At 40.6% G+C, this 26,862-nt stretch overlaps 1 protein-coding gene across 3 annotated transcripts in view; it reads right to left on the bottom strand.

Moving 5' to 3' along the window:
- Nucleotides 1–25,297, bottom strand: part of LOC139109223 (early estrogen-induced gene 1 protein) — a 44,797-nt gene extending 19,500 nt beyond the window's left edge. For all 3 annotated transcript variants that reach the window (XM_070668114.1, XM_070668113.1, XM_070668112.1), the window contains exons 1-2: nucleotides 25,161–25,297; nucleotides 22,102–22,819 (exon numbers count right to left, since the gene is read on the bottom strand). In XM_070668114.1, the coding sequence (XP_070524215.1) occupies nucleotides 22,102–22,247 (146 nt within the window). In that variant the 5' untranslated portion in view covers nucleotides 22,248–22,819; nucleotides 25,161–25,297. The remainder of the gene's footprint in view (nucleotides 1–22,101; nucleotides 22,820–25,160) is intronic.
- Nucleotides 25,298–26,862: the final 1,565 nt, after the last annotated feature.

Below are 26,862 nucleotides of genomic sequence, written 5' to 3' on the forward strand. Positions count from 1 at the left end.
CTGGATAAAAATGTCATTTCTCTGACAGTGCTAAATTATTAAAAAAAAAAAAAAAAAAAAAAAAAATCTAGACAAATGTGCAAGATTGAATTTGTGATATAATTACTTTTATTTAAATAGGCGTAGATAATTGTTATACCGACTACTAAATGCGGTGGAGAGAAATTCCTATCGAAAAACTGCGTTATCTAACGTTCGGAAATTTTTTTCTTTATTCTCTTCAAGTTTCTTCGCGTCGAAGTATTTTTCTCGCAACGAGGAATATACTTTCAGAGCGAGTGTGCACCTTATAGCTTTACCATTGTACACCTGTACGGCACGTACATGTTTGTCTGCGTACATTTACCTGCCTATCGAATAAACTCGCGTGACGTTCTTAACGGAAATCATCGATTCTCATGTAAACTTATAAGTAATATTATTTATGCACGACAAATCATGTTAATAATACATTGCAAAAAGATACCTTCGCCTAGCGTATAAATATAAAGCATCTATTTTCATTAATATTGATTAGTATTAAGCAAAATTTATAAAAGTTACACAATCAGTTTTATCATTCTCTCTCAGCATTCGAATATAATTGTTTTACACATCATAAAAAATATTTAATAAATTTTACAAAGGATTAATACTACTGCGTTAAAAACTTTAAAATATGAATAATATTAAAAACTAAATTCTCTCTTTAAAAAGAATTATAATTATATTATTAATTTTTTTTTATTCTCTTACACAGAAACTACGTGTAAATAATTTTATATATTATTTATACGATTATTTAAAAGAATTCCCTGCACTTTTAAGTAAGAAAGATATAACATCAAGGTCGTTATAAAATAATAAAACATAAACGGTTCAAATAAAAAAATATTAAGCCTTGAATTGTTTGAGAACTTGTGACCCCGATAATATAGAAACGATCATTGCGACGTGTTCAATCGAGCTACACGCGAAGGGAAATCGACCGTTACGAAGTCTACGAAAGGGTCGCATAAAAAAAAAAAAAAAAAGCAAACGCGTGCTCTAGGTACCGTTTCCGGTAGCGGTAGTGGCGAATTAACACATGCGACGCTAAAATTAAATGCTAATTAACTTCCTATCGTTCACGAGCGAACGTACAAACCGCCGCTTCAAAAGAAAATATGCTTTTACGAACTTATACATGAGGCACACGTAAATCTTTTAACAGTAAGAAAACATGGCGGTACCAAGAATTCAGAGTATCGCGAACGACCTTCCAACGTGACGAAAAACGTATTGTTCTAAAAATGAATTTAAATCATAAGTGATAATCGATCATAATTAAGATAAAACAATATCAGTTTTCGGGGAAAAGAATTAAATTTAACTAGCGATTGTAATCGATTGTGTATCTAACATTTTCATATCTGATTTTTACATCTGCAGCCATATGTTCTGACAACTCGATATTAAAAGCAATAAACATCGTGCGACAGACCAATTTTCCATTTAAGTCCCCCCCCTCCCCTCGTCCATCAAAAATATGTGAATCATCGACTTTTTTTTTTTTCGTTCCATCAATTCATGATTCACCGCGCTATCGCGAATTAAATCAAGACCCACAAATGTTCGCTCTGGCAGCTGTCGAATGTCAAAATCGATGATAGCATATATAAATTACAGCGGCGTAACAGTGGTGTTGTATCGCGTGAAAGCAATACAAATCAGAAGTTGATTTTAGGATCAATGCCAAAGAGCAGTCTCCCGACATTCTAATCAAGGCTGACAGGCTCCGACACTTTCGGCTCCGTATGTGCAATCAAGAGTTACTTCGACCTTCTAAAGAAATATCTCTACGCCTTGTTCTCGATACTCACGCGAAGTTCTTTAAGGAATAAAATTTTAGCACGTCCAATCTTGAACTTCCTGACAAATAGTTTGGTAAAAAAAAAAAAATTTAAATGACAATATACTTTTTTTTTTTCTTTCCTTTTTCTTTTTCATTACGAGACGAGAAAGTATCGCGGAATTATTAAAGTTATTATATTTTTTTTTCCGGTCCAGCGCGCTTATCGGAAAAATTTTACGATCGACAATCGAGTTTAAGTCACTTGCTGCCAGGTGTATAATTTTCCTGGTTAAAACGCCGGCACCGAGTAACGACCAATTTGGACGACTGCCATCATTATGACCGCTAATGAGAGGAAAAAACACGTGCGCCCCTGCGACGGTAATATTATTAAAAAAAAAAAAAAAATAAAAAGTATCTCTTATTGTTTTTCTCGTATGTAACACCGTTAACGTGTATACTTGAACGTTTTATCGTTTCGCATAAATCTGCGCGCTTTGATAAAACCATATTAAACGATAAAATTTTGTACAAAGCTAGAAATTAACTTCAAAAATAAATTTTTGCATTTCTCAGATTTTTCTCCTTTTTTTTCAAGCGCATTTTCACGTGCAAAAACTACGACAGCCACGGAAACTCTACTCCGAGAAGGTGAAAACGCCTTCAGAGAGTCCGCAGAAAATTTCTTTCGAAAGCAGTCACGTTTCCATTAACTGATTAACTCTGAAAATCGAAAAAAGCTTCCTTTAAACCGTCGCGATATTACTAATTACAGCGACGAGTTTAAAAGCAATCTTTTTTTTTCCGTACAATAATTAAAAGTATCCCGCGAATATCTGTGATGTCGGCGTACACAAAGGTGATTTGATTATAATCGCCGCATCGATCGCAATAAAGGCTCGCGACGGCCCGCGCTAAAATGAAATAAACAATACGGGAAACAATTCTGTACAATTAACGAATCAACATTGCAGTTAAAATGCAATTTTTAATACCAATTTATATCCAAAACTCTCTTAAAAAAATTAATAAAAAAAAAAAAACTGCGAAATATTAATTAATAGCCCCGGAGAAAAACGAAGTCTCCTCGTTATCGAACTAATATCGCAGTTCCAAAGCAGTTTTAATTTATATAAAATATTATATTGCATAATTTTGAAATATATGTATATTCCGTTACGTGTCGCTGTTACTCAAGAAATGTCCAGGAAATTAATTCCCTTTTTGATATTAAATAAAACGCCAAGAAGTTACCGTTTAAGTTTGACGTAAAAAGAACACTGGACAAAGCACCCAGGGTTATCAAGGAGCTTTATAGCGATTGCATTTGATTGCGAGACAAATATAACACCGAATCGATAAGTTGGCGCTCGCAATTATACCATATTCGTTTCAAGTTGCGATATTGCGTGCCCGCGAGACGTTTGTAAGAAACAACGTTCGACGTGCGCTCCCCCGACAGTCGGAGAAGAATTTTATTTGATTTCGTTCTGGTTTAATTCAATCGCGGAAAATATATTTCAGCCTCGTCGAGAGACGTGCGGGACACTATCGCGTTAGTCACTACTAATTACTCGATGCTTTCGTACTTTAATATTTACGCAGAACACGTAATTTTTACGGAAAAGAAAAGAAAAAAAATAAAAAAAATAAAACAAGACAGAAGTCTGATGATTAGAAAATCTCGAGAAGTTGATAAAATAATTATATATAAGCCGGAAGTTTTTCGCAAACGTAAACTGTGTTGCATTATCAATTACATCCGCCAAACACGACATCGTTATGTCGTTTGAAGTTTAATTATAATGAAGACTTTTTTATTTTTCCTTGAATTGCTACGTAAATTATTATTATTATTGCGACGTGTTTCATAAGAGACATATATAATTTTGCAAAGCAAACAGAAACGATTACGTGAACCGATGAATTGCAGATCTTCCGGGCTGAGAAACTTCCGAGTATAGGAAGTATCGTAAAGCGTGACGGAAAAAGTGGCCCATTTTTGGACCTTGAATTTCAAACTTTTTTTTTCATGCCAAATAGTACCATTTGGCATAAAAAAATTTTTTTAATTCAAGGTCTAAAAAAAAAAGCAAAAAAATAAAAAATAAAAATAACAACAGGTTTTTTGTCATCACACTTTGCGTAATTGTCGAAATAATTCCATCAAGAAACAAGAGCTTAAATCAACGTTTGATATATGCTTTCAGAGGTAAGTAATTCCGAAAGATGTTCGATATTTTATCACAATTTTATAAAAGTCATCCAAGGTTAGTCGTTTGAACATATTCGACCGACGTACTAAATATAAATTCTATTTTAGGAACGCGAGATTCACAAATGACGACGCTCTACGTCTATACTGAATTAAAATGCGTTGCATAATCATCGCTCGTGTGCCGTAACGTTAATTGCCACTTCAAAATCGACGGATTACGTTCCACGTTATTTAGTTCAGCGGCCGCGGCGAAGGGAGCACGAATAACGCGGTGCAAATCGACAGAACATGACTTTCAGTCGCTGCGAAAGACATTAACACTTCGCAAGTTAGTTTGCGTGCGCGCTAATCGAATTTTCAGGATGAGCAAAAGCCAGGATTAAATTATGTACAAGTACAATTCACGGAGCTCTGGATTTTCTAATTCGAACGACAAAATATTCAAAGAGCTTGGAGCCTCGGGTCCTTTCACTAAAATCCGAAAAATCGAAGATAACGCGTTTTAATATCGTTGACGAATTTATATAAATTCCCTTAACAGATTTTTATCTCCAATTCTCTCTAATTCTCGGAACTGTGTAATTTTATTCCGCCTACAAACTCTTTTTAAGACAAACGTAAAATCCCACGTGCAAATATTTTCAGAACACGTGCTAAAGATAAATAAAACAAGGCATACGCGGTTGACATATTAACACGATTTCGTCTTACACGGCCGTATAATCAAAATCTTCCACTTGATGTGCGAAGATTTTGTTGATATCGCTGCCGGATTCATGCTTCACGGGAGTGTAGTCATGTCGGTCGACAGGACAGTATAATCGATCATGAATATCAATTGCCTGATTACCGAAGAGAAAAGAAGCACACTGCGCGGCTCGTGCTCCCGGCTGAGGCTCTGAAAAATCGCGACGTTAAATTCGCGGCGAGTTTTCGCGACGCAGAAGGACCGTGAAAAATAATAATAAAAAAAACAAGACCGTCGCGTGAAAAAAATCACGAATAAACGGTCTCTGCAAAAATATCGCCGCGTGCACGGTACTATGTCAGTACTATTAATCGCGGTTATCATTCCACATGAATAAATGACACGTGCAAGAAGCCTTTAAACGCAATTGATTACAACTCGCGCCGTCAAAACGTGTCGTGCATTCGATTCCCATCGAGAACGAAACGGAGACGAGAGCGAACGTACCGTCATCCCGACGGTGCATTAATAATTAAAAAAAAAAATAAAGTAAAGACGAAGATTATACAAAACCCACATAAATCCCAATTTAAAAATGAGTATTTATCGCTGCCTAATTTTTCTCGTTTGACTCACTTTGTGCCGCAAGTATACACGTAGGTTTAATTTTTATTATTTTGTTAATTTTAATTACATATAGTATATAGATTTGCAAAAAAAAAAAAAAATATAAGAGTTCTTTTCGCGGGCGTTTAGGCGGAAATTAAGCATCGCAAAGTGCAAAAGTGCGTGAAATGAGACTTAAAGTAACGCGCCGGAAAGTGCAAAACACGATAATTAATATCGTACTCTGCGGTCAAGAAAGACGGCGGCGAAATCAAAAAGTGCGATTAACAAGCGTTAATTAAAAAGCGAGAAAAGCGAACCGTTGCTCAGCCGTTTATCCAATTTGTACCGTTTCCGAGTGTATTTTTTTTTTTTTTTTATTTGGCTGGATTAATAGCAAATTGCGCGCGGGAAAAGTGAGACCAATTTGTAAAAGCGTGACATCGCGAGCACAGCCGGCCTCTTTCTCGCTCCTCGGCTTTACACTAATTACGGGAGAAAGAGAAACTGCAGGTGTCAAGTATGAAAAGCGTAATCACGATGTTCACGATACCTAAATTGCGTAGCGCTATGAAACATAATTAAACTTTGGACCATCCAGACGATAACGATTGACGTTAATAGCTTGAAAAGAAATGGACTGCAGTACCACTTTACATTTTACATTTCCAGGTCATAAATTACCGCGTATAACAATTGCGCGTTAAAATAAATTTCCTCTCTCTCCCTTTTTTTTTTATTACGATATATATACATCGTGTAAAGTTTTATTTCTTTCTGAAAAATCCCGCGATAAATAACAGCTCGATTTTGCAAGTATAACTTCGTGGAGTTTACTGAATGCCTCTGGGACCGCTCTCTCCTTCGAAGAATTCAGCGATATTAAACTGTCCCAGTTTCCTATCTGACGACCAATTAGCTAATCCGACCATAATTTACGTAATGCACGAGAGCTAGAACAAGCGACGTAACCTAAAGGATGTAATAGCGTAATATGACTAGATAGATTTTTGCTATATACGCAACACCAAAAAAGAAGATATAACCCTCTGGCAATCGCCAGGACTTTTCCGTCACTACGATTAGATACAGCGACACTTTAGACGTCACACACCAACTCATACTACTTGCAGTTCTTGCACTCGTGTCGATTAATCATGCATAGAAAAAGAAAAAAAGTTGGCACGGCCAACGCTTTTAAAGTTTCCGAAGCTCTGCTGTCAGACATTTTAGTTCCGGATCCACGAGATAAATCTCCCGCTGTCGACGAAATGAACAAGGATAATAAACACGTGTCTTATGATATTTTACGCGCGGAAAACGTATACGTTCCGCGCTCCGCCCTCGCGGCTTGGACTTTTTTATACCGCGGGCGCGAGCGAAAGGTCTCGCCGCGTTGCGTCAAAAAAGAAGGGAAAGGGGGGAAAAAGAACTTGTTCTCGAATTTGCTTGGTGTTACGTGCGGCGTGTACGCGTAACGGATTATTACGAAAGGTCGATCAGAGCAGGACTCGGCTCGACCGGGTCTGCGGCAATTATCGAGGTACTTTCCTCGAAATGTGACTTGCGAAATATAATTGGCGGACGAGAGAAATTAATGGGAGACGCGCTGGGACGTATAAATATATATATATATTTTTTTTTTATCTCTTTTTTTCTTTGCAACTTCGAGCCATTACGCATAAATTTCTCTGGTGCCTTCTTCTGTCTCTGAAGTCTTACGACTTCGTCTGGACGAAGAAAAATACGGATACAGCACCAGAGCTTGATTAGAACGTCTCGTACTCCGAGCGGCCAACAAAATAATCTTGACGGAAATATTTCTATGTAAATTCTGACATTTTAAGCAAGCCTTATATTTTTCTGATTTACGAACGAGCGGCTAAATTAATGTTCGATTGTAATACATCGTGAAATAGTAACGGCGACAACTTGGTTTTTATTTTTCGGGCGCATAAACGTGATAAATTTTGCGGAGCAATAAATTCACGAGCGTGTCAAAGGAGAATTTCGAATAGCTCGTACCGAAGTCGCTTCAAAAAATATATATTAATTGTTTAAACACCGCGCTGTATTAACAATGGTAAAAATGTTTAATTTAAGCGTCACGTCTTTCTATTAGTCTGTTAATATTTGCGTGTTACTTGCGTGGGTTGTGCGATTTTTTGCAGAACCCCGTTTGATAAATAAACCCGGAGCGTCGCTTAATACTTTCGCGTTAAAAGGGGCTACACCGTGTTTCGCAAAAGTAAATAAATTGGTAAAACATTTCGCAACTGTACCTTATAAATATACCGGCGAGCAAATGTAATTGTAGGTTAATAAAATTCGGATATTTTCGATTTTCAATCTGAAGTACGAGCTTCGAAATCATTACCGAGTCTGAGAAATGACTTTAACCGAAGCTGAAAAATCAACTTCGTAATATTACGTATAATGTATCTGATTGCTAATAATTACGCATAACTACTGTGCGTGACTATAGCGCACGCTATATATCAAATAGAAAAGTAATGCATACCAATTTTGTAGTCTGTTATGACATAAAATGCCGAGTGGAAATCTTACATATTAAAAGAAACACGAGATACCAACGTTTCAGAGCAAACCGTGAAGCTCGACGATCAAATGTTTGAAAAAAAAATTTAATTCTTAAATTTATATATTTTTTTTTCTCTCGAAACTTTCAATAAATATGCATTATTAACGAAAACCAATTTTATAAATTGCTTTATGACAATTTTCCTTTTTCCTATAATAATTCTTTTTTCGCGCCGTATATGATAATCTAATATTCGATGCGGGAAGCTTTCACCGCCATGCTCACTGCACGTGAAAGATCATCGCGAAATCAATAAAAATGACGCACAAACACGCATCCGCACGCTGGTAGCGTGACTCGTTGTCGCGATGTTGACAGCAAAGTGCAACAAGTGCAGCCGCGAAAAGGTTTCTGTTTTTTATACGCCTATCCGAAGTATTTGATAACAACCCAAGCCAGCGTAATTCCTAACCAGGGAAAAGCTCGCGGCGATATCGTACGCGTGTAGAAAATAATCACTCCGAAATATTTGTCGGGCCTTTCTTGACGCAAAAAAAAATAAAAAAATACATAATATATCTATACTTTCACGACAAATCTTTCTTCTCGTCGTGCAAAAACCGCAGAGACGTTCCCATGGGGAATAAGACGAGAGGCGAGCACCACGTGGGCGGTCCGTGATAAATATTACGCGGTTAAGACGTTGGAAGGGAAGACGAGCACATGTTTCACATCCGATAAAGCGGTCGCGTCGCCATGCGACTGGCATTTACCAGCTGTTACACTCTCACGGCGTCAAAAGAGTCGGAAGATAAGGAAAGCATTGTTAATACGTCACAAGCTAGTCGAGTTTTATCTCACGTATTGTAATTACTTGTTGAATCGTGGATCAGCGAAGTTAAAGGTACACATAGAAGCCTCTCGAGTACGATATATAAACGCAACATTTAAAAATATGTGTAAAATATATATAAAAAAAAATAATAATAATAAGAATAATAAAATCTGTATAAATAATTATCAAAATAAAACGGAATATATTAATAATTTATAACGGCTCCTCCGCGGGATTTCAAAAATTGTGCATGCCGTAATATTAAAATTAAAAATTAACAAGAGCCCGTGCGTAATTATCACGTGTCCGATTATCAGCCGATAGATGCGTTGGGAACGATCTTATCGCAATGTGGCGAACGCGCGCGGCACACGAGCACGTGAGGGCGAGAGTTTCACACACGTGCACTGCGTGCATACACGCGAGTGCGTACGTGTCGGTCGAGTAATCAATAAGTCGCTCGAGACTGTCAGCTAAACAATGTCTAACGCGCTGGTCGCTCTCAAAGAAGGCACAATGCCCCTCGCTTTGCACCTCGGGACGACAAATCGTCGTCACTTTCCCGTAATCGAGAACTAGAACGGATAATGAAACGCCTCCGGAATTAATGTAATTAAAATAAAAAAAAAAAAAAAAAAAACGTTGGACGAAAAAAAATATAGAACATAAATAATTTTTTTTTTTATTTCTAGAAAACGGCGTGAGATTCGTTGTCAATACGCTATATTTATTACTCCGCCAAAAATGTTATACCTATAATTTGTGCAAATAAATTCGATTATCCCACATTGCCAAAATTAATTTATTATAAAATTCTGATAACCGAAGAGAGATTCTTATCTGGCTGCGCGCACGTTTTCTGCGTTTAATAATCCGCGCGATTATTTTTAACGTTAATTATGTTCGTACAAATTATTTGAATTTCCGCCTGTTAAAACCGGTAATATTCCGCGGTTTTTGCCTTAACAGCTGTTTCACTTTTACATGCCCTTACGCAATGATTACGAACGCGAGGAAAGCTTTCCCAGGAACGTTCGCGGTCGCGCGATAAACTCGCGATCGTGATTCGCTTTTCGAGTTTGTACGACTGGAAACTTTGTAAGTGAGCTTTATCGGCGGGTTTTTGTCGCGACGCGAATTTTCAAGGAGAATTCATATTGCACGTGCCGCCGACAGTATTTCAAGACCGCGTCTGGATGGAAGTATCGGCCAAGGTTGAATAAATGTCGTATTAGCCAGTTGTTCCAACTGGCTCGCTGATGCTGCTCCGATACTGGATATTATTTAAATGTCATATCTCAACTTGATTACGCGACGTTAAAAATAAAGAATTAAAAAGAAATTTTTTTTAACACATAGACGTCCGACCTAAATTGCTACGCGATAAAACGCAATAAAATAAAATAAAAAATAAAGAAAATTAATAGATCGCATTACGACTTGAGTAGATTATCTATCTAGTTGTATGAACTGCTTGCTTATTAAATTAATAATACATTCCTCTTTCCTACAACGTACATTTTCGATACCGAGTGGGAGTTGGGCGTTATTAAAATTCTCACACATTAGTCCTGACTTTGTTCCGCGAGCTGCGACGACTATGCGTTTGTAGAATAATCTTTTTCTTTCTTTCAATTAACTTTATGTTAATAAAAAACGTAACGTTATACCGTTTCTTGCACCGCCCGCATTTTTATTGGACCTATAACGATCGAAGCTTTTATGTTTTACGACTGCATGTATTACCAGCGATTTCAAGGTAACTTGAGAAAAGGCAAGCCAAGTTTGGTTAATCAATATCGAGACCAATCTACGTGGTCCATAGAGCGTGCCCATCGGCACAATTCGATCGCGCATAAAGAACTTTCATTTTTTCTCTCTCTCTCTCTCTCTCTTTCTCTTCTTGTACGAAATTCAAGCAAAGGTTGCTGCAGTTAAGAAGCAATAAAGTCGAAAAGGAACCGCTTGCAAATGAAATTCAGTGCGACCTCGGGTGAGGCTCATAATTTCGCCGGCGGGTATGCTATTGCGTCTTTTTGCCAGCACGATATAAAACACGCGGGTTGAGGCCGGACCGGAGCCCGCGCAAACACAGCTCCCAATTCGGATGAATAAAAAGTATGATTTGTGACTTACGATCTCGAGACATCAGTTTCAAGGCTAGCTCGAGAAAAATTGGGGAGTTAAAAACGCGTTAACGAATTCAGCCGATGGTATACTATATAGTTGCACGAAGCGAGCCGATAATTTGAGCTGTTAAAAAATTAAGCTGACACGTTACTCAGCTTCCTTCCAGATTTATTTATCCGTTAAATGCTGTTCTATTAGTCGCCAATGACGGACGTGGATTTTCCGAAGTGAAAAACAGCTCGGTGCGAAAAATGACAAATGGTCGGCGTGCACATCGGTCGAAAATAATTGCGGGGGAAAAAAAAAGTTAAAATAAAACTCTATTTAAATTTAATTAAAATGAATCAATCCTTCGTCCGAGGGAATGTTTTACGTTATTTTTCGGAATCGCCGGAACGCGTGTAGCTTCGATCATTTCGCGAACGGCCGAACGTTTATCCTATCTTAATTAATTTCCCCAGCGCTGGTGGCTCTCACTTTTCCATTTGTTCGCGCTGCCCATTTATCTTAAAGTAAGAGAGACAAAGGGAGGAGAGCTTTCAGCATATTTGCGTGGGCGTTTAAGGTCAACGGGGGGCGGAAACGTCGGGGAACAACTCGTGCAATCGATGCCGGCAATCCGGATTATCGTTTGGCAGAGGAATTCGGCGAACTTTACATCACCGGGCGCTATGGGTAAACTTATCGACTTATCTTCTCGTCCCCCTTTTCCTGTTTTCTAGCTTTCCCGTTTTATTCTCAATTATATAATAATGTCGAGAGAAAAAAAAAAGAAAAAAAAAAAAATGGAAACTGCTCCGTCGACACTCGACTGCGTCTGCATTTCAATTCGGAAAGCTTCAACGAAGTTCGGCAGAAAACAGATAATGGTCCTGCGAAGTACGAGAGATAGATCCGAGAGAAACTATCTCGCGCGAAAGGAAATAGAAGTGCCACACGCTCGACTTTTTCGGGATGCTGCGCTGGACCGTCGCTCGATCTCGACGCTTTCGAGCTTCGTGTCACGAGATCTCGAAACTTTTTTTTTTTTTTTTCGAGAATCTCATTGAGAAATTAACGAAGAAACTTCCTATTTTCACCGATTGGACAAGCGATAACCTTCGAAACTGGAAACGACGCGAACAGCTTTCAAAATTCGGTTGAATGGAGATCGACAAAGTCCCGAGAGCTTCGGTTGCCGGAAGCGTCGCCCATCCGAATCTCCGAACTGTCCCTTAAACCACCAAGTTCCGAGTTTGATATCATAGCCCGCGTTGCGAGTCATCGATGCGAATCTTCGTGGGAGACAATGGGGGCTTTGGGTTAGCCGCGCTATGCTGAAGGATGGATGATTCGATGAATATTCACAGGTGCCGGGGGTGAGATCGTGGTTCTTCAGCGAGAAGCACGCATTGAATACTTCAATTAATCCGTGAATACATTTAGCTTTTCACATCAAGACCATTTACGTAGCATTTTCGGCAAAATGTAAGATAGACGTTATTAAGCTACACGTGTGTAAAGATAATTGTACGGTATGCTTTCTCTTAAATTATATGCAAATGTATATACACATTTATATTACAATAAATTAACTCATTGCTCGCCAGAAACGTTCTCGCGTTAATTAAAATAGTAAATAATTAAATTTCGTATAAATTTATTACTACATTTTATACTATAATAAATGTATCCACTTCTAATTTTTTTCCCCTTTTTTTTATTATTTAATTTGAAAATGTATATTGTATTTTTTCGTTAAAAAATAAAAAAAGAATGTAGTCTAGTGGAAAATAATTAAACTGTCCGATGGAAAAAGACCTCAAACTCTCAACAATTGTCGCTCAACAGTGCCGGGTGTGACACACAGCCAATGAAATAACCGCTGCGAAAATTGATGTCTGCTCCACTTCCGTGTCACAGTCACAATTTTCAAAAGTAAACGATCGCGCTGACCGGGAATATTCAATCGGGCAGGAAGCCGCGTAGAAGAAAGAAACGACTTCGCTTCCGGCGGTCCGTCTATCAATCCGCACGGAAAGTGACAAAACGTGAGACGGAGATAAAAATCCAGGGCGATTAAATAAAAGATCGGGACGCGAGAGGGAAACGAGGACGCGAGAAGTGAAAAATAAAGGAGAGACGGAGGGAAGGGGAAAAAATTTTTGCCACGAGGTTTTTCACAAAGCTGTTAAATTGCGATGAAAGAATCCATTGAGAGTGCAATTTATTCCGGTTAATTACGAACTTTCCTTGTGTATCCGAATTGAATCCTGTACGATCCATGGGAAATAAAAAAAGGAAAAAAAGAAAAACGGAAGTAGACATTTCCTGGAGAAATTTCGTTTTTATTTGGCAGCGGTGCAAAACGAATCAGAATCTACGAGTGCCTGAACCCTCAACTACGAACGAAGATCCCGACGAAAGCAAAGAGTAGCCTGAAGTTCAGAAACTGTTTCACGAGGCAAATGTGCACGGCGAGGAAAAGATCACTGAACTTATCGAGCTAAGATGAAAGTGAGATCGAGTAATTCAATTAATTAAGAACACCAAAAATTTCGGGACAACTAGCGCATCGTTATTTAATTAGAATTTTAATTAATTAAAGTTTTAGATTGTCGCTGAACTGGAAGCGAGCGAGTCGACGTTATCGGTCAATCTTTGTTCCGTTACCCCGCGATAAAGGATTTCGCCGGACGTTTTACGCTCTCGCTAATACGGGATTTCAGACATTCCGAACATCGAGCTGCCACGAATCGATTGTCGGATGCGTAAACGTGTTTCAGGTTTTCTGTCGGATTAATTCGAAGCCCTGACAGCGAAAAACGGTCCGGTGAAAACGGGAGAAATCGAACGTGATCGCCTCTGAGCGATATCCATCAATGGGAAGTAGCCGGACGTGTTCTTCTCTTTGGTCTTCTTCGGTCTTACCTCGGCGAGCGTGAAGCAAAACTTCGAGCACACTTACAGCCTTGCTTTTTCAGCGCGCGAGAAGTATCTTAACTACGTATACGAAGATAGCCTCAGTCATTGACGCCTAGCTGGTTTTTACTAAACGAAATTTTCTACTTTAATCACATTGATACACTATTAAATTAAATAAAACGTAATTAAAAACGTCGTCCCGTTTTTATTTAAAAAATTAAAAATTATTCTAGGAGAAAGACGCGCGAAGGTAACGAGGGTCTTTCGCGTCAGTAAAAAATTTCTGCTTGTTGCGTTATCAGCTTCTCCGCGCGGACGTTTTTCCGCGGAGGATAACGAGAGCTTTTCATTTATCGCGCGTCCACGAAAAAGCCTACCGATTTTTCGTACGTTGAACGCGTGACTTCCCGGTGGCGACGATACGCGCGTGAATGGCGACATCGGGCATTACGATAATTACGATCAAGTGACCGCGACGAGAACGCAGAACGGAGTGGCCGCTCTGCTCCACGAGGACAAGAGCCGGCCCACTTATGAATTACCGTTACTATTTGCCAGTTTGTGCAGGCGAAAGCCGCTGCAAGTGTCCGGAGGCAAGCGCCGCGCGCTCGCGGAAAACGCTCGCCTCGCAGGCGAAAGAAGATTCGATACCCGAGATATCTTTCACGGGACTAATCCGGTAAACCGTAGCAACGGCGTAAAGTAGAGCGAGGAAATTAATGGACGTCACGTAACCGCGGAGAGGATTTCTTTCTCGCGTACGGGAAAAGAGGAGAGATCAGCTGCGTCGAAGCTGCGTCAAAAGCAAAGTGGATCGCGATTGTTTCATCGACGCCCGCTTCAACTTTTTTCTATCTTCCACCCCGTTTAATTACTTTGAATCTCGATCAGCGTCGTTCGAGTGATGCCTCTCGAACGTCCTCATATTACATTTACGACACGTTAACGTAAATATTGAGTATCGTCAACACCGCGGCGCGATAGTGATAATTAAATTGACATCGACGGGAGTTACGAGCCGGAACATGTGCGAGATAATCTCGCAATTTCCCCGGAACTGAGGCGGCGCACTGTGCATTATGGCACGAATTATGCGCCCGCGATAATTGAGGAACCAAGATTATCCTTGTAACGACCGGCAGCCGCCTAATAACTTTACACGGTACCGCTTATCCCGAGGAGAATCCAATTCATAATTCGGCCGATGACCGTCCGATACTTTCGCTTTTCCCCGGTTGCGTATATCAATAGCGCCGACGTAACAATCGATCTCACCGTGGCGTCCGCGTCGCAAATGAACGGCGCGTTAATATTACGTAATCGAGCAAGTATTTTCTCAAGGAGTCGCAATCGCATACGTTAATCTTAAATTAAAAATAATGTGCTGCAAAGAAACGCGATAAATTATCTGAGGCGATCTGCGCTTCATTACCGGCGATAACTTGGACGTTTTGATTTAATTTTATTATGCGTTAAGAGAAAGTATTAATTAATACGTAAGTTGGAGAAATAAATCGTAGCACGTAAATTTAATACAGTGATATAGTCTTCGAGCTGAAGGATTTCTTTGCGGAGGATAAACTGTGCGATGTTCCGGGCAAATTCTTAGATTACGTCGACTATCAAATATCCATTATCAAGAGTAACTAAACGAGGTTCCAAGATGGTGTGGTGCACCAGATACAAAACGTAATAGTTATTAAATATTCTAGCAGCGTGTAACAATCGCACGTAATTTCTTCATAATTAACGATTGAGCAAACTATGTTTCGGCTGTTTCGTATCTTAAAAAAAAAAATTAAAAAAAAAATTATCTTAATTAAAAATCTCGCAAAAACCTTGACAAGCTTCCATATCTGTTATCCAAAAGAAACCTACCGCTCCTACGCCGTAAATCATAAATTACAAAATAAAAGATAAAAATCATGTCCTATTTATTTTATTTTTTATTTTTTTTTTTTCAAGCACCTGTAAATGAAATTCTCAGAAAGTTTACCGATTACGAGCGATATACGCATGTCAAATCAATTAATGACACACGTGTAAACTGATCGCGACTGTTTGCCGAGATAAACGATATCGGAACGATTACAGATGTCGATGACACGTCGTGAGCGAATCAATTGGTATATGTACGTGTTACATCGCGTCGGAGGCGAGACGACCGCCGATCCCTTTACGTGACCCTTTCAATTCCCGTCCCTTCGGCAAATATGCGCACGGGAACACGTTGTATCCCGTCGATCTCCGCGCGCGTGCGTGCGTCAACATAATCGTCCGCGTTGGTACACGCAGAAATATTAATGTAACGCCTGCCGCGAGAGCCGCCGTATAGCAGCGTTGTAATCGGGCGTTTCCTCATCATCACGTATGAAGTGATGTCAGGTCCTCGAGCGCGGCCGGTCGATCACTTCCACGCAGGGACACCGTATACGGACAGGACATTGTCCATTATCGTCGCACATGCCATCCTCCTCCTAATTTTCTCCTTCCTTTTTCCCCGCCACGTCGTCTCGCTTCATTGCGCGTAAATCTCGCGGCGCTCCAAGTAAAAAGGTCGAGAATCGAAGTCTCCCGTCGAACGCGATCATAAAACCCGATATGAATTTCGTTCGACTGCTATAGGGAGATAAAAAATCCTCCCTTTCTCCCTTCTCTTTTTTTTTTCCTGAATTTGTAAGTCCAATTTCGCTTTTATCCAACGATTATAATCAAACTTCGAAAGATCTCCTAATGTATACACCGCGGGTACTCGATATTTAAAGCGTGGCTCGAAAATTGCACGGGAAGTAATTTGATTTCTATCCCGAAGTTTATTTGTCAGCATCCACTTCGTGAGGAAATACGATCGCGATCGCGAACGCGTGAGGATATTTCCTTTTTCTCGTTATTCAAGCTAGAACTTTCCCTCAATTTAAACTTCGGAACAAAGTAATTAAAAGAAGAAAAGAGGAGGAAAATTATCTCAACCAACTATCTGAATAAATAAAAAACAAAAAAAAAAAAAAAATTTGTTTAAAGTCTTCGACGAATGTTCTTGCGTGCCACGGGACAAGTTTGAAGATTAGCGCTCCCGTTTCTTTTGTCGGGAACCCAAAGAGAAGCACGATACGTTAAAAGTACTTTTCACTAACGCGCCTAATAATTTCGCGTTGTCGCGTACCGTCGTCTACGTTTCGTCGTTATTGATTTCTTGTCGACCGTAAATTTGGAGATTCGCCGCATCGTCGCGTGGGATTTTCGCTCCGAGGTTAGCCAGCCAAGCACAGGGTCTAACGATTTCACGGAAGGTCATGGTTCATAGTGACGCAGCTGACGGAAGTTCAGGACGAGGCGGTTAACTCGAAATGCTTATCTCGGTCTAATTACAAAGCCCGATATGCCATTCTGTCATCGTCTAAGGTGCAACTCGATGCCACTTTTGCAGCCGCACAGATGCCGATTAGATTAGATTTCTACTTCGCGAAGTGAAGTAAAGCTCGAAGTAATAAAACTCACCGTTGTTCCGTAACATATAACCGCATGCTTTTTATTTTTTCTAAGCTAGATATATATATCATTTTAATCATATCAATTTGTTTCGCGCTATATACTTTCCCATTTTAAACCAATTTTATTCGAGATTGATCCTCCTCGCCGGAATATAAACCGAATGAAATTTTCCTTTGTTACAGCGAAATGTGTAAATAATTACGCGGTAGCTGGGAAAGTTTTTTTACGGGTCTAATGTATTTTTCAAATCATTATTTTGGGAAACGAGCCAAGTTCCGCGCAAGTTGGCGAGGTAAAAAATAAAGAAAGAAAAAAAATAATAAAAAAAAAAATTGGGAGAAACCAGAATTTCTCGTAAATTCAGTTTTCTGCGGTGGAACGCGTGCGGCGGAACGTGGCGTGCAAAACCCGCGATGAATTACTGGCTCTGTATTAATACGCAAACGCCGTCATCGCGCAGACAATCTTAAAGTACAATGTAGAGTTCTATCTCGCAACGGCGCGACCTTTGTCCTCGATTCTCTTCGCAATCGTCGTTTTGATTTCAAATGTCAATTAATTGCTACCGGTTTCGCCCGAGCTGTTATTCCTCGTCACGAAACGTGCGGTTTGCGTTCAGATATCTAACATTGATCCTATTTACTAGGTGTCCCAATTAATAAACGACGTATATTAACTTCTTCAACGGCCGCTCTATTACTCGTTATTTGTCTCGTAATGCAGCTTTAAGCGCACTTTTAAAATTACCGTTTCGCTTTATAAACGTGTGTCAAATTCTAAACGTAACGCTGGAAATCTATTTTAATACAAGCCGATAAATCTTTTTTTTTTCTTCCTTATAAATATATAATTAACGACTCATATTCGCGTGGGCCAAAATAGAATTTCCATTCCAGTATCTCGTGCCAACCACGTCTACCAATTTCTAAGAAATCATTTATGCTCAATTAGTTCATACAAAATACCTGCCAGCTCCGTTCCTTTTATTTCCCGAGACGGTTCGCGGTCGATAATTTATTAATGGAATTTATTAACGGAAATCTGATCTAACGTCGTTCTTTGCCGAAACTCTTCAGCTCTCAAACTTGAACATTACTCAAGACGCGAATTAAAATTAACTCGAGTTAGAATTTTCTCGAGTACAAGCGAGATAATGGAATTATAAACCGCGCGGCTTAGCTAAAGAAAACTACCGCGCGGTCAACGCGTATAATTTCGGTTTCGCAGTCGGAAAAAATTAATTTCTAAAATTACGCCGGTTGAACGGTGCCTAACGTCGACAAAACCGCGGGATAGCTCGTGACAATCGCGTTTGACGTGTCAAACGCGCGATGGAAATGTGGGTCAATGCGGCATCGTACTATGTAATTCTTTGTTACGACTGAAAACGCAGCGGAGTGCGACGTGCAATTAATTAGCAGCTAAACGAACGGCCGGAGAAGCAGACACAGATGCACAATAATTGAATTATGAAACCACAATTGGTGCAATAATAAATGCGCGCGATTAACGCGAGTCGTTAAAAAAAAAAAAAAATATTTTTGTGTGTGGAATCTAGTCAAGTAATTGTTTTCGTACTCGCGTAATTAATCAAATTTTTCAGCGCCGTTAGTAATTTTTTATTTTTTATTTTTTATCATCATAATCTTATTATGAACTTGCATATCGACGAGCACTTCTAGGTTACAAAGAAACGGGTTTATCAACGTTAATTAATAATGGTTTTCCTTGAAATACGCGCAGAGAGACGATGCATTTATCTTATACGCGCGTATCGGCATTTACTTATTATAGCTAATCGATAAGCGTACTAATGGATTGATATCGGAATTATCAGCAGCCTTACCGCGACCTTGCTCTGCCTGTTTCAACTATGTTTTTCTGTTAAAACTTTGCCGTTCTATTAGTGTATTACGGAACACTTGCGGCGGATTAAACTCGCTCGACGATTCCGCAGGTGCGAAATAGCGTCCTCGTGTCTTGACGAGCATGCCGACATCCGAAATAAAAAGCGGCGGTTTTCAAAAGCGTTTCACGAGAACGCGACCGATACACGTCATAGAGACGGATCATTTTTGCGCGGCTGGTTTTATCGGCTTCGTTATTCTACCACGGACTGAGAAAAATATATCACGCGCGCGGAAAGAAATATTCGAAAACGTGGAAAAAAAAAAAATGAAAAGAAGCAATATAAAAAAAAAAAAAATATATATATATAAAGCGTTATTTAAAGATATAATTTTTTTATTTACGTTAGTTTCTCCAATTATTTAAAATTCGAAAGGGTAACACGCGAGAAAAAACACTTCGGTGTATTATACTTCCGAGGAACAAATGCGCTTTACGTTTCACCATTATCTTCCACGCGGTGAAATGCGCTGTTAAGCAAAAACGCTTATACAAATGATGGTGGAATTTATGCCGCACGCACCTTGCGCACACAGACAGAAATGTTATTCTCCTTTAGAGGGTGAGAGAGAGAGAGAGAAAGAAAGAAGAAAAAAGATGAAGAGAGAAGTGCATGACCACTGCATAATGCGCGGGATACAAACATTGCAGTGTGTTAGTTCTCTCGCTAGCGAGACAATGCCTCGTTTTGTTAAACAGCGCAGCTCTCTTCGAACTTGACGGTTTTCGATTTATTGTATTCGACGAGCTCACGTAAAAAAGAAAAAAAAAGAAAAAAAAAACTGGAAACATGCTAATCGTCATCGCAAACCTGTTAATTTTGCACTTTGAATGCGCACGGGAAAGTTAAAGGCAACAGTCGAAAACTGAAAGGCGTGTAATGTATTCGCGAATTTAACTCGAGGGAGATTTAATCGGCATTGCGCTGGGTGCTCCAGATTTCCCAGCAGCTTTTTAAATGCGAAATGAGGCGTGTCGCGGCCGACAAAAAACGGGCATCAAACCGATTTACGGCGCGGAGATCTTACACATACGTCATCGATTTCGAATGAATTAAGTCGAAATCGGTATTAAATCGACTGGAACTTTACTCCAGAATCGTTCCGCGGCGGTTATTAATAGCGAAAGAGAATACGGGCGTGCAAGTGCGAGCGCATTGTTCCGAGAAGTCTTTGCGTTCGTGCGCGTTTAATAAGCAAACTGCGGGAGGCAAAAATAATGGCGGAAAGTAATTAAAGTAATTAACGGCGCGATAAACAGTCACGCGAAACGCGGTGGCAGGTAAATCGCAACGTGTTACTGCAAACGTGTAATAAATAAATCAGTTGCAATCCTTAAATTGTGTTTCGAACGTGCCGCGGATCATTTTGGTGGCCGGTGAACGTTGCGCGAAATATCCGACGGTCGGTTTCGATAAATTTAAATACGTCGGAGTTGCGTAACATTTTCGCTGCATTATTACGTACAATTACAACGTCAACCTCGCGAGAAAATAATAGAAAAAAAAATGTACACCCGTTCTACTCGCTTCTCGCGTGTTCTCTAGCTCGAGATGCTTAAGCGCCCTAAAGCTCAAAACAGCCTCCTTGAAGACTATCCAAAAGCGAACGAGCTTCCGGCTTGGTTCAACGAAGTTTTAATGGTTCATCAGAAAAAGCAAACTGCGCGCCGCGCTAAATATAGGTCTCCGAACTATGGCTGGCCATTATACGCTTGCAAATTCCATACAGACGTCTCGCCATAAGAGAGTCCTAACGCGCGCGTTTCCGCGTCATCGCTCAGAATAAAGATTTCAGCTCGAGCAGCCGCGCTTTTCTCTCCCCGAGACCCGCCGAGATATAACGAACAGACCTTTCGAAACAAAACGGAGCAGAGGCTCTTGAAATTAGAGAAGAGCCTCGATTGCTCCACGTGCTTTTCCTATTTCACAATATAAACCTCTTGACGGACGAGTTTCGGAATAAAATTTACATGCAACGATTTTAGAAAAAAGTATACAGGAGTTGAGAAATTTTTACTTTGTGAAACTAGTTCAGGGGGAGGAAAAAAAAATATATAAGAGTCTTTTTGCGTGTCTGGTGCGCTCAATAAAGCGCCTCATTTATTCGAGCGACGAGCGAAGCTAATCGATATTAATGAAAAATCAGAGAGTCAACGGAATTCACACAATGCCGGATAACGAGGCGGGATGAACGAGAATTAGATTCTCGGATCCATAGAAACGTGACGTACGTTATTACAGAGCGCAAAAATATAAAGTTCACCGCGCCGAGCATAGTTGAAGTCTTTATTTCTGTCGGGAATCTATTTCGGGAAAGCGCCTCGAGTTCTATGGACGATGATATAAATCGTGATAATCGTCATAACAGCTTTTCACGATAAAACACCAACGTTGTTTACCGAGGCGTTACGCAGGCGGGAAAGCGAGGCGATATTGTATCAACGCTCAATAAATAATTAAATATTAAATGCTAATCGTCATGTGGAATAGTGCACCGTAATAAATCCTGATTACGATAAATTTACTAATAACGTCCAGCGTTTGCGAAATATAAATAGCACACCATTAAAATAATGTCTAATTTTGCATTTGCGTGCCTACATATACGAAAACTGCACGTGTATTACTTCACAACGTATTCGATAAATTATTTCATAAGTGAATATTGAACGTTCAAAGTTTATGATTTAATCAGTGGAACAAAAAGGTATTAAATCGACTCGTTAATTATTTATATTGTTTCTACTAATCGCGCTCATAACTTCCAACTTGATTCTACTTTAACAAAATCGCAATAAATTACAATTTATAATAGATCCGTAAAATTAATAATAACAAAATAATCCAGTCAGTTTCATTTATAAAATTTATAAAATATATATATACCTCGTTGTTCCAACTTAATTCTTATTTATCAATCGTTAACTTGGTAACTTGGCATTACCAAAATGTAGCAGCACTTACCTGGTGGAGTGATCGACGAAAGAACCACCGTCCAAGAGTCTCAGCTTGGCGAACAGCACGGCACTGACGAATGGCACCGCCGTGAGCTCCTCGAGGTCGACTTCCACCGAGAATTTGTACTTTTTCTTCTTCATCATGAAGGCCATCTCACTGAGGCCGGGACACCGCACTTTGAACCTCCAGTTGCGTGTAACGCGCGAGTCCTCGGGCAAGTCCCAGCGGCGAGAGTCGAGCTGCGGACACCTCGGCTTCGATTCAACGATCGCGGGTGATCCCGGGCGACCGGCACATGCGGCCGATTCACAGGAACCTCCCGGAACCGTTCCTACGACTATCACTTCGCGGCCACGCGCGACACCGGTCTCGCCGACAACGTCCCGCACAGGAAAGTCATGCCCGACGTTCGATCACGGATGGGCAAATGTAAACCGGAAGCCGGTAACGAAGTCCCGACTCCGCCCCAGGAGCCTTCAGCTTCTCGCGCGATCGAAACCGCCCCGTTGATGGACCACGACGAAAGCTGGGGATCTGCGCCGTGTCAATTTCCGCCGTTGGGTTTTCTCTCGCGGTAGAGGAGCTTCTTAAACGAGCGGGACGTGGATAACGGCCTCAGGTGGACCCAGCGGATGCCGCATCGACGCCGTTCCCACGTTCGTCGCGACGGGATTCAAGAGGAAGAAGAAACGCGGCACTCGCTCGCCATTTTCGTTGTCCGGACCTGCAAGCAAAATTCGACATTTTATTCGCGTGAACGTACGCAACAAAATGCAGGATAAATAGGGGGAATGTAACCGGTTTACGCTTGCGAAAAGGCAAACGTTGGTGCAGCTTATTGTAAAAAAAAAAAGAAAAGAAAAAAAAAAGAAGGGGGACGAACAGTTGCAGCGTAACGCGCACAATAACATTTGCGAAACTCGGAATTAAAATTATTCTACATGTGGCGCTGAGTAAAATAATAATGATAATAATGATAACAATAAAATGTGATAAATGATAGTACATTATACCGCGTAAAAAGCAATATAATAATTTCGTAATAACGATAATTTTACATGCACGTTTAAATTACACGATATTTTACGAATATTAATTAATGCAAAAGTTTAATTCTGTTTACAAATGATCGACATTGAAATTTATTACGACTGATATTATTATACATTCAAAATTAATGCGAAATGTAATGCAAATAATGGTTTTACTAAATGTACTACGGTGCATTAAAAAAACGGACATTATAATCTAATCATGTTACTTTTAGAACTAAAGATTATCCGAGACCCGGATGCGATAAAGAAGATTTCTATCTCGCGGTAATATTCATAAACATTTCTAATACTTAACGTCGGGTGCTTCTCGATAAATTTACTTATCAGGTGAACACCTGTCTATCTTAATCCGTTGAGATAAAAAATATATATAAATGATAGACGAATGTTTGAGATAAAATTATATATATAAGAAAAATTAAAACAGACTGCTTTTATGAAACGATCATAAAATCCATATCGGAATCATTTTATTCAATGACGTAAGCAATGTTTTACTGTTACTTTGTGTTGCGGGATGATTTAACAGTGAATCGCGAGAGTTTGCCGTCGCGACGAAATACGTTTCGCGAAAGAGAAATGCAAACTGTGCGGCGACTAATTAAAAGGGCGGACGCTCCGAAAATGCTAATTGCGCTCGAAAATGCGAACGAGGCACATGCACGTCGCATCCTGGAATCGAGTTTCGAGGGACGTAAACCGAGCAACGTGACGTGTGAATCGTTGATGCGGGACGGGATAGAGACGCAACATCCGGACGAAAAAGCGCGGTCCAGCCGAGACGGGAATTTAAGCTGCCGAGGAAAGGGGAGCGAGAATTATGAAGACCGGCGAGGAGCGATAAAAATGTTTGAATGCCGCTTGACGCAGCAGAAAAATTTAATGCTTTCAGCGCGCCGTTTCGACAGGCTTCTCGTCGCGATTTAGAGTTCACGATAAGGAAATAAACGCACCCTTTCTAATAAATTCGTGACGCGCGTTTGTAAAATATAATTATGGATAAATGCCGGATTGACGTCTTATAATGACATAACTCGGAAAATAATGTAACAATGTAAATTAATTATTCTCATTCAAAGTCTTTGCATTTTATGCGAGAACAAGTTTAATTAATTAATTAATTAACATTCAACCTAAGTAAATAATAATATTACAAAAACCGTGCGTTATGTATAGACATTTTTAAATACATATATATATATATATCTACTCGTCAGAGCACACGCGCAATTCGGGCCAAGTTCCTCGCCGTAATCCGCGAACGGACGAAACACGACATAACCTAAAACGCGCCCCCAAATCTACGATCTCTCCACCGCGTTCGCGCTTGGTTGCGCGCACGCAACGATTGTGAAAGTAGCGCGGAGCAAGTGCGATAAGAAACGTACACATACAAACAAACTACCTTACGCCTCAGTCGGCCGTTGGTGACTTGACAGATCGGGACGATCGACGTCTTCGACAAGAGTGCTGAACCGCGAGAAACGCACGTCCTCCCCGCGGCACTCGCGAGTCCATTCCGCGGCTCCGTTCACGTCGAAACACTCGCGGATCGCGAAACGAAACGAATCCTCGCGAGAAGATTTCGAACCGACGACGCGTGACTCTGGAAGCGGAACGTACCAGAATTGAGCCGCGAACGGTGAAAGCGCAACGGCGATTCGCGGGGCCAAGCGCACCCGACGGACCGCGCGCGTCCGTCGCTCATAACCTCCTAGCGCGCGTCAGGATCGATCCTTGGAGCCTAGCTCCGTACCCTCGACTTTGCGGATGCGCTACCTAGTGCGCGCAAACGTCCCTAGAATGAGGAGACCTCGCGGCGATCGCCAACGACGGCGCGGCTGCGACGGTTATTATAACCTTCCTCTCTCTCGCGCGCGTCAACGGTCTCGACGCTTAGTTTTCTCTCTCTCTCTCTCTCTCTATCTCTTTCGCGAATCTGATCTCGGAGTCTCAAAAATGATATCGACGAGGAACACAAGCGCGAGAAACTAACGCAAAGCTACTTACCGTGTCTCTGTATGTATGTACGCGCTCCTCGTCACGCTAACCGACTTCACGCACTCTCGCACTTTTCATGATTACAGGTGTCCTTCGATGCGGGCGACGTCGACTGTTGATACAACCACGACGAAGACGGCGGTGACGGTGGTGATCCTCGACGTGAAGAGTACGAGTTTCGTGAACGAAGAGGCTTACCGCTTCGCCTCACGCCCGACGTAACGGAGGAGCTTCCTAGCTCGCCAACGAACTGAACCGAACTGCACAGACTACACTAGGCGCACGGGAATTACTGACTAGTAGGATGACCATGTGACGCGCATGCGCGATGAGCGTCGTTCCCGCCTCGGAGATTCACCGCTCCGCCGTGGAAAGGCGCCATTGTACGGCACGAAAATTATCATCGAATTTTCGAATGCATGCACATAATCAATGTAATAATTATTAAATAATTTCCAAAAATTAAATAAACTAATAAGAAATTAATTTATTATCAATGTTCTAATTATCCCTAACCAAAATCCAGCCAGACATGTTCACTTGCATATACTTGAGCTTTCAATTCAAAAGATATAGGATAGTTATCCTAGCGGCTCTTTACATGATTTTTTAATTCATCCGGTGTCTTTTCCAAAGAGTTATCAAAGTCGCGTTTTAATTAAATACAAGCAATACACACATGCATTTAAATTATGTATATATAAAACGTATCAATACCATTTCTGCGCGGGCAAGTATCGGATGATCCAAATGCGCGGGTGCCGTGTGTGTGGAATATCGATAGCCCCGGATAATCGTAGCACTGCGAATAATAGAGTGCGGTGGCAGAGTCGTCGACGTAGTGTTCCGATCTATCCGTCCGCGAGGATCCCGCCGCGCCATCGAGAGGGAAATATCGACGCGCTCGTCGGTATCGGGGCTTCGAAGCATCGGTGGCGATCAGTGGTCGCAGATTTTAAACGGGCAACATACGCACACTAGGCGCAATGCCGTGTCCGCGTGTGCCCGTAGCGCCTGCTAATGCCTCGGACGCAGAGTCCAACTCGGAATCGCGGCTTCCACGCGTACAGATATAGAGGCTCGTCCGTGTGAAGCCAGCGTTTCGGCTGCCGTCGGATAGAAGAAAAGGCCAGAACTATACACTGTCTGTCCTACTCTTTCGCGGCGTCGCCGGCAGTTATCACAGATTCGCTTCACACTAACATCACCGAGTTATAAGATGAGAGCAAAAATATAAACTTAACAGTAAAATAAAAAGATTTTGTAATACATTTATAATTTACTAGAAGAAACCATGCGCGCGCTATTTTTTAAAAGACCCCAATTACAAATTACGAAAAGAAAATCATGTGACTTACCAATCTACATGAGCTTCAGCGGAGTTCTAGAGTTCTGCCAGTGACTGTAACATAAAATAAAACATGTAGACATGTTAGCATTTAAATTAATGTAAAGATATGTAAAGATTAATGTAAAGATAAATTAATGTAAAGATATAATGTAAAGATAAAGCTTTATTTTTATAAAGATTGTATAAAAAAGAATTAATTCTCACCAAAAAATTGCTCCGCCGATGCATGAATACCGGCCTAGCAGTGTAGAATGCGACACGCGTCGGGATCAATATGGCGGTCGCGCCTGTCGTCTGCTCAGTTTGACAGTCAACACTCGCTCGCTGACCGCGAGTCCTGGGCGTTCGGCCAGTGTGAGT

Source organism: Cardiocondyla obscurior, linkage group LG17 (assembly GCF_019399895.1).
Source record: "Cardiocondyla obscurior isolate alpha-2009 linkage group LG17, Cobs3.1, whole genome shotgun sequence".
Lineage (NCBI taxonomy): Eukaryota > Metazoa > Arthropoda > Insecta > Hymenoptera > Formicidae > Cardiocondyla > Cardiocondyla obscurior.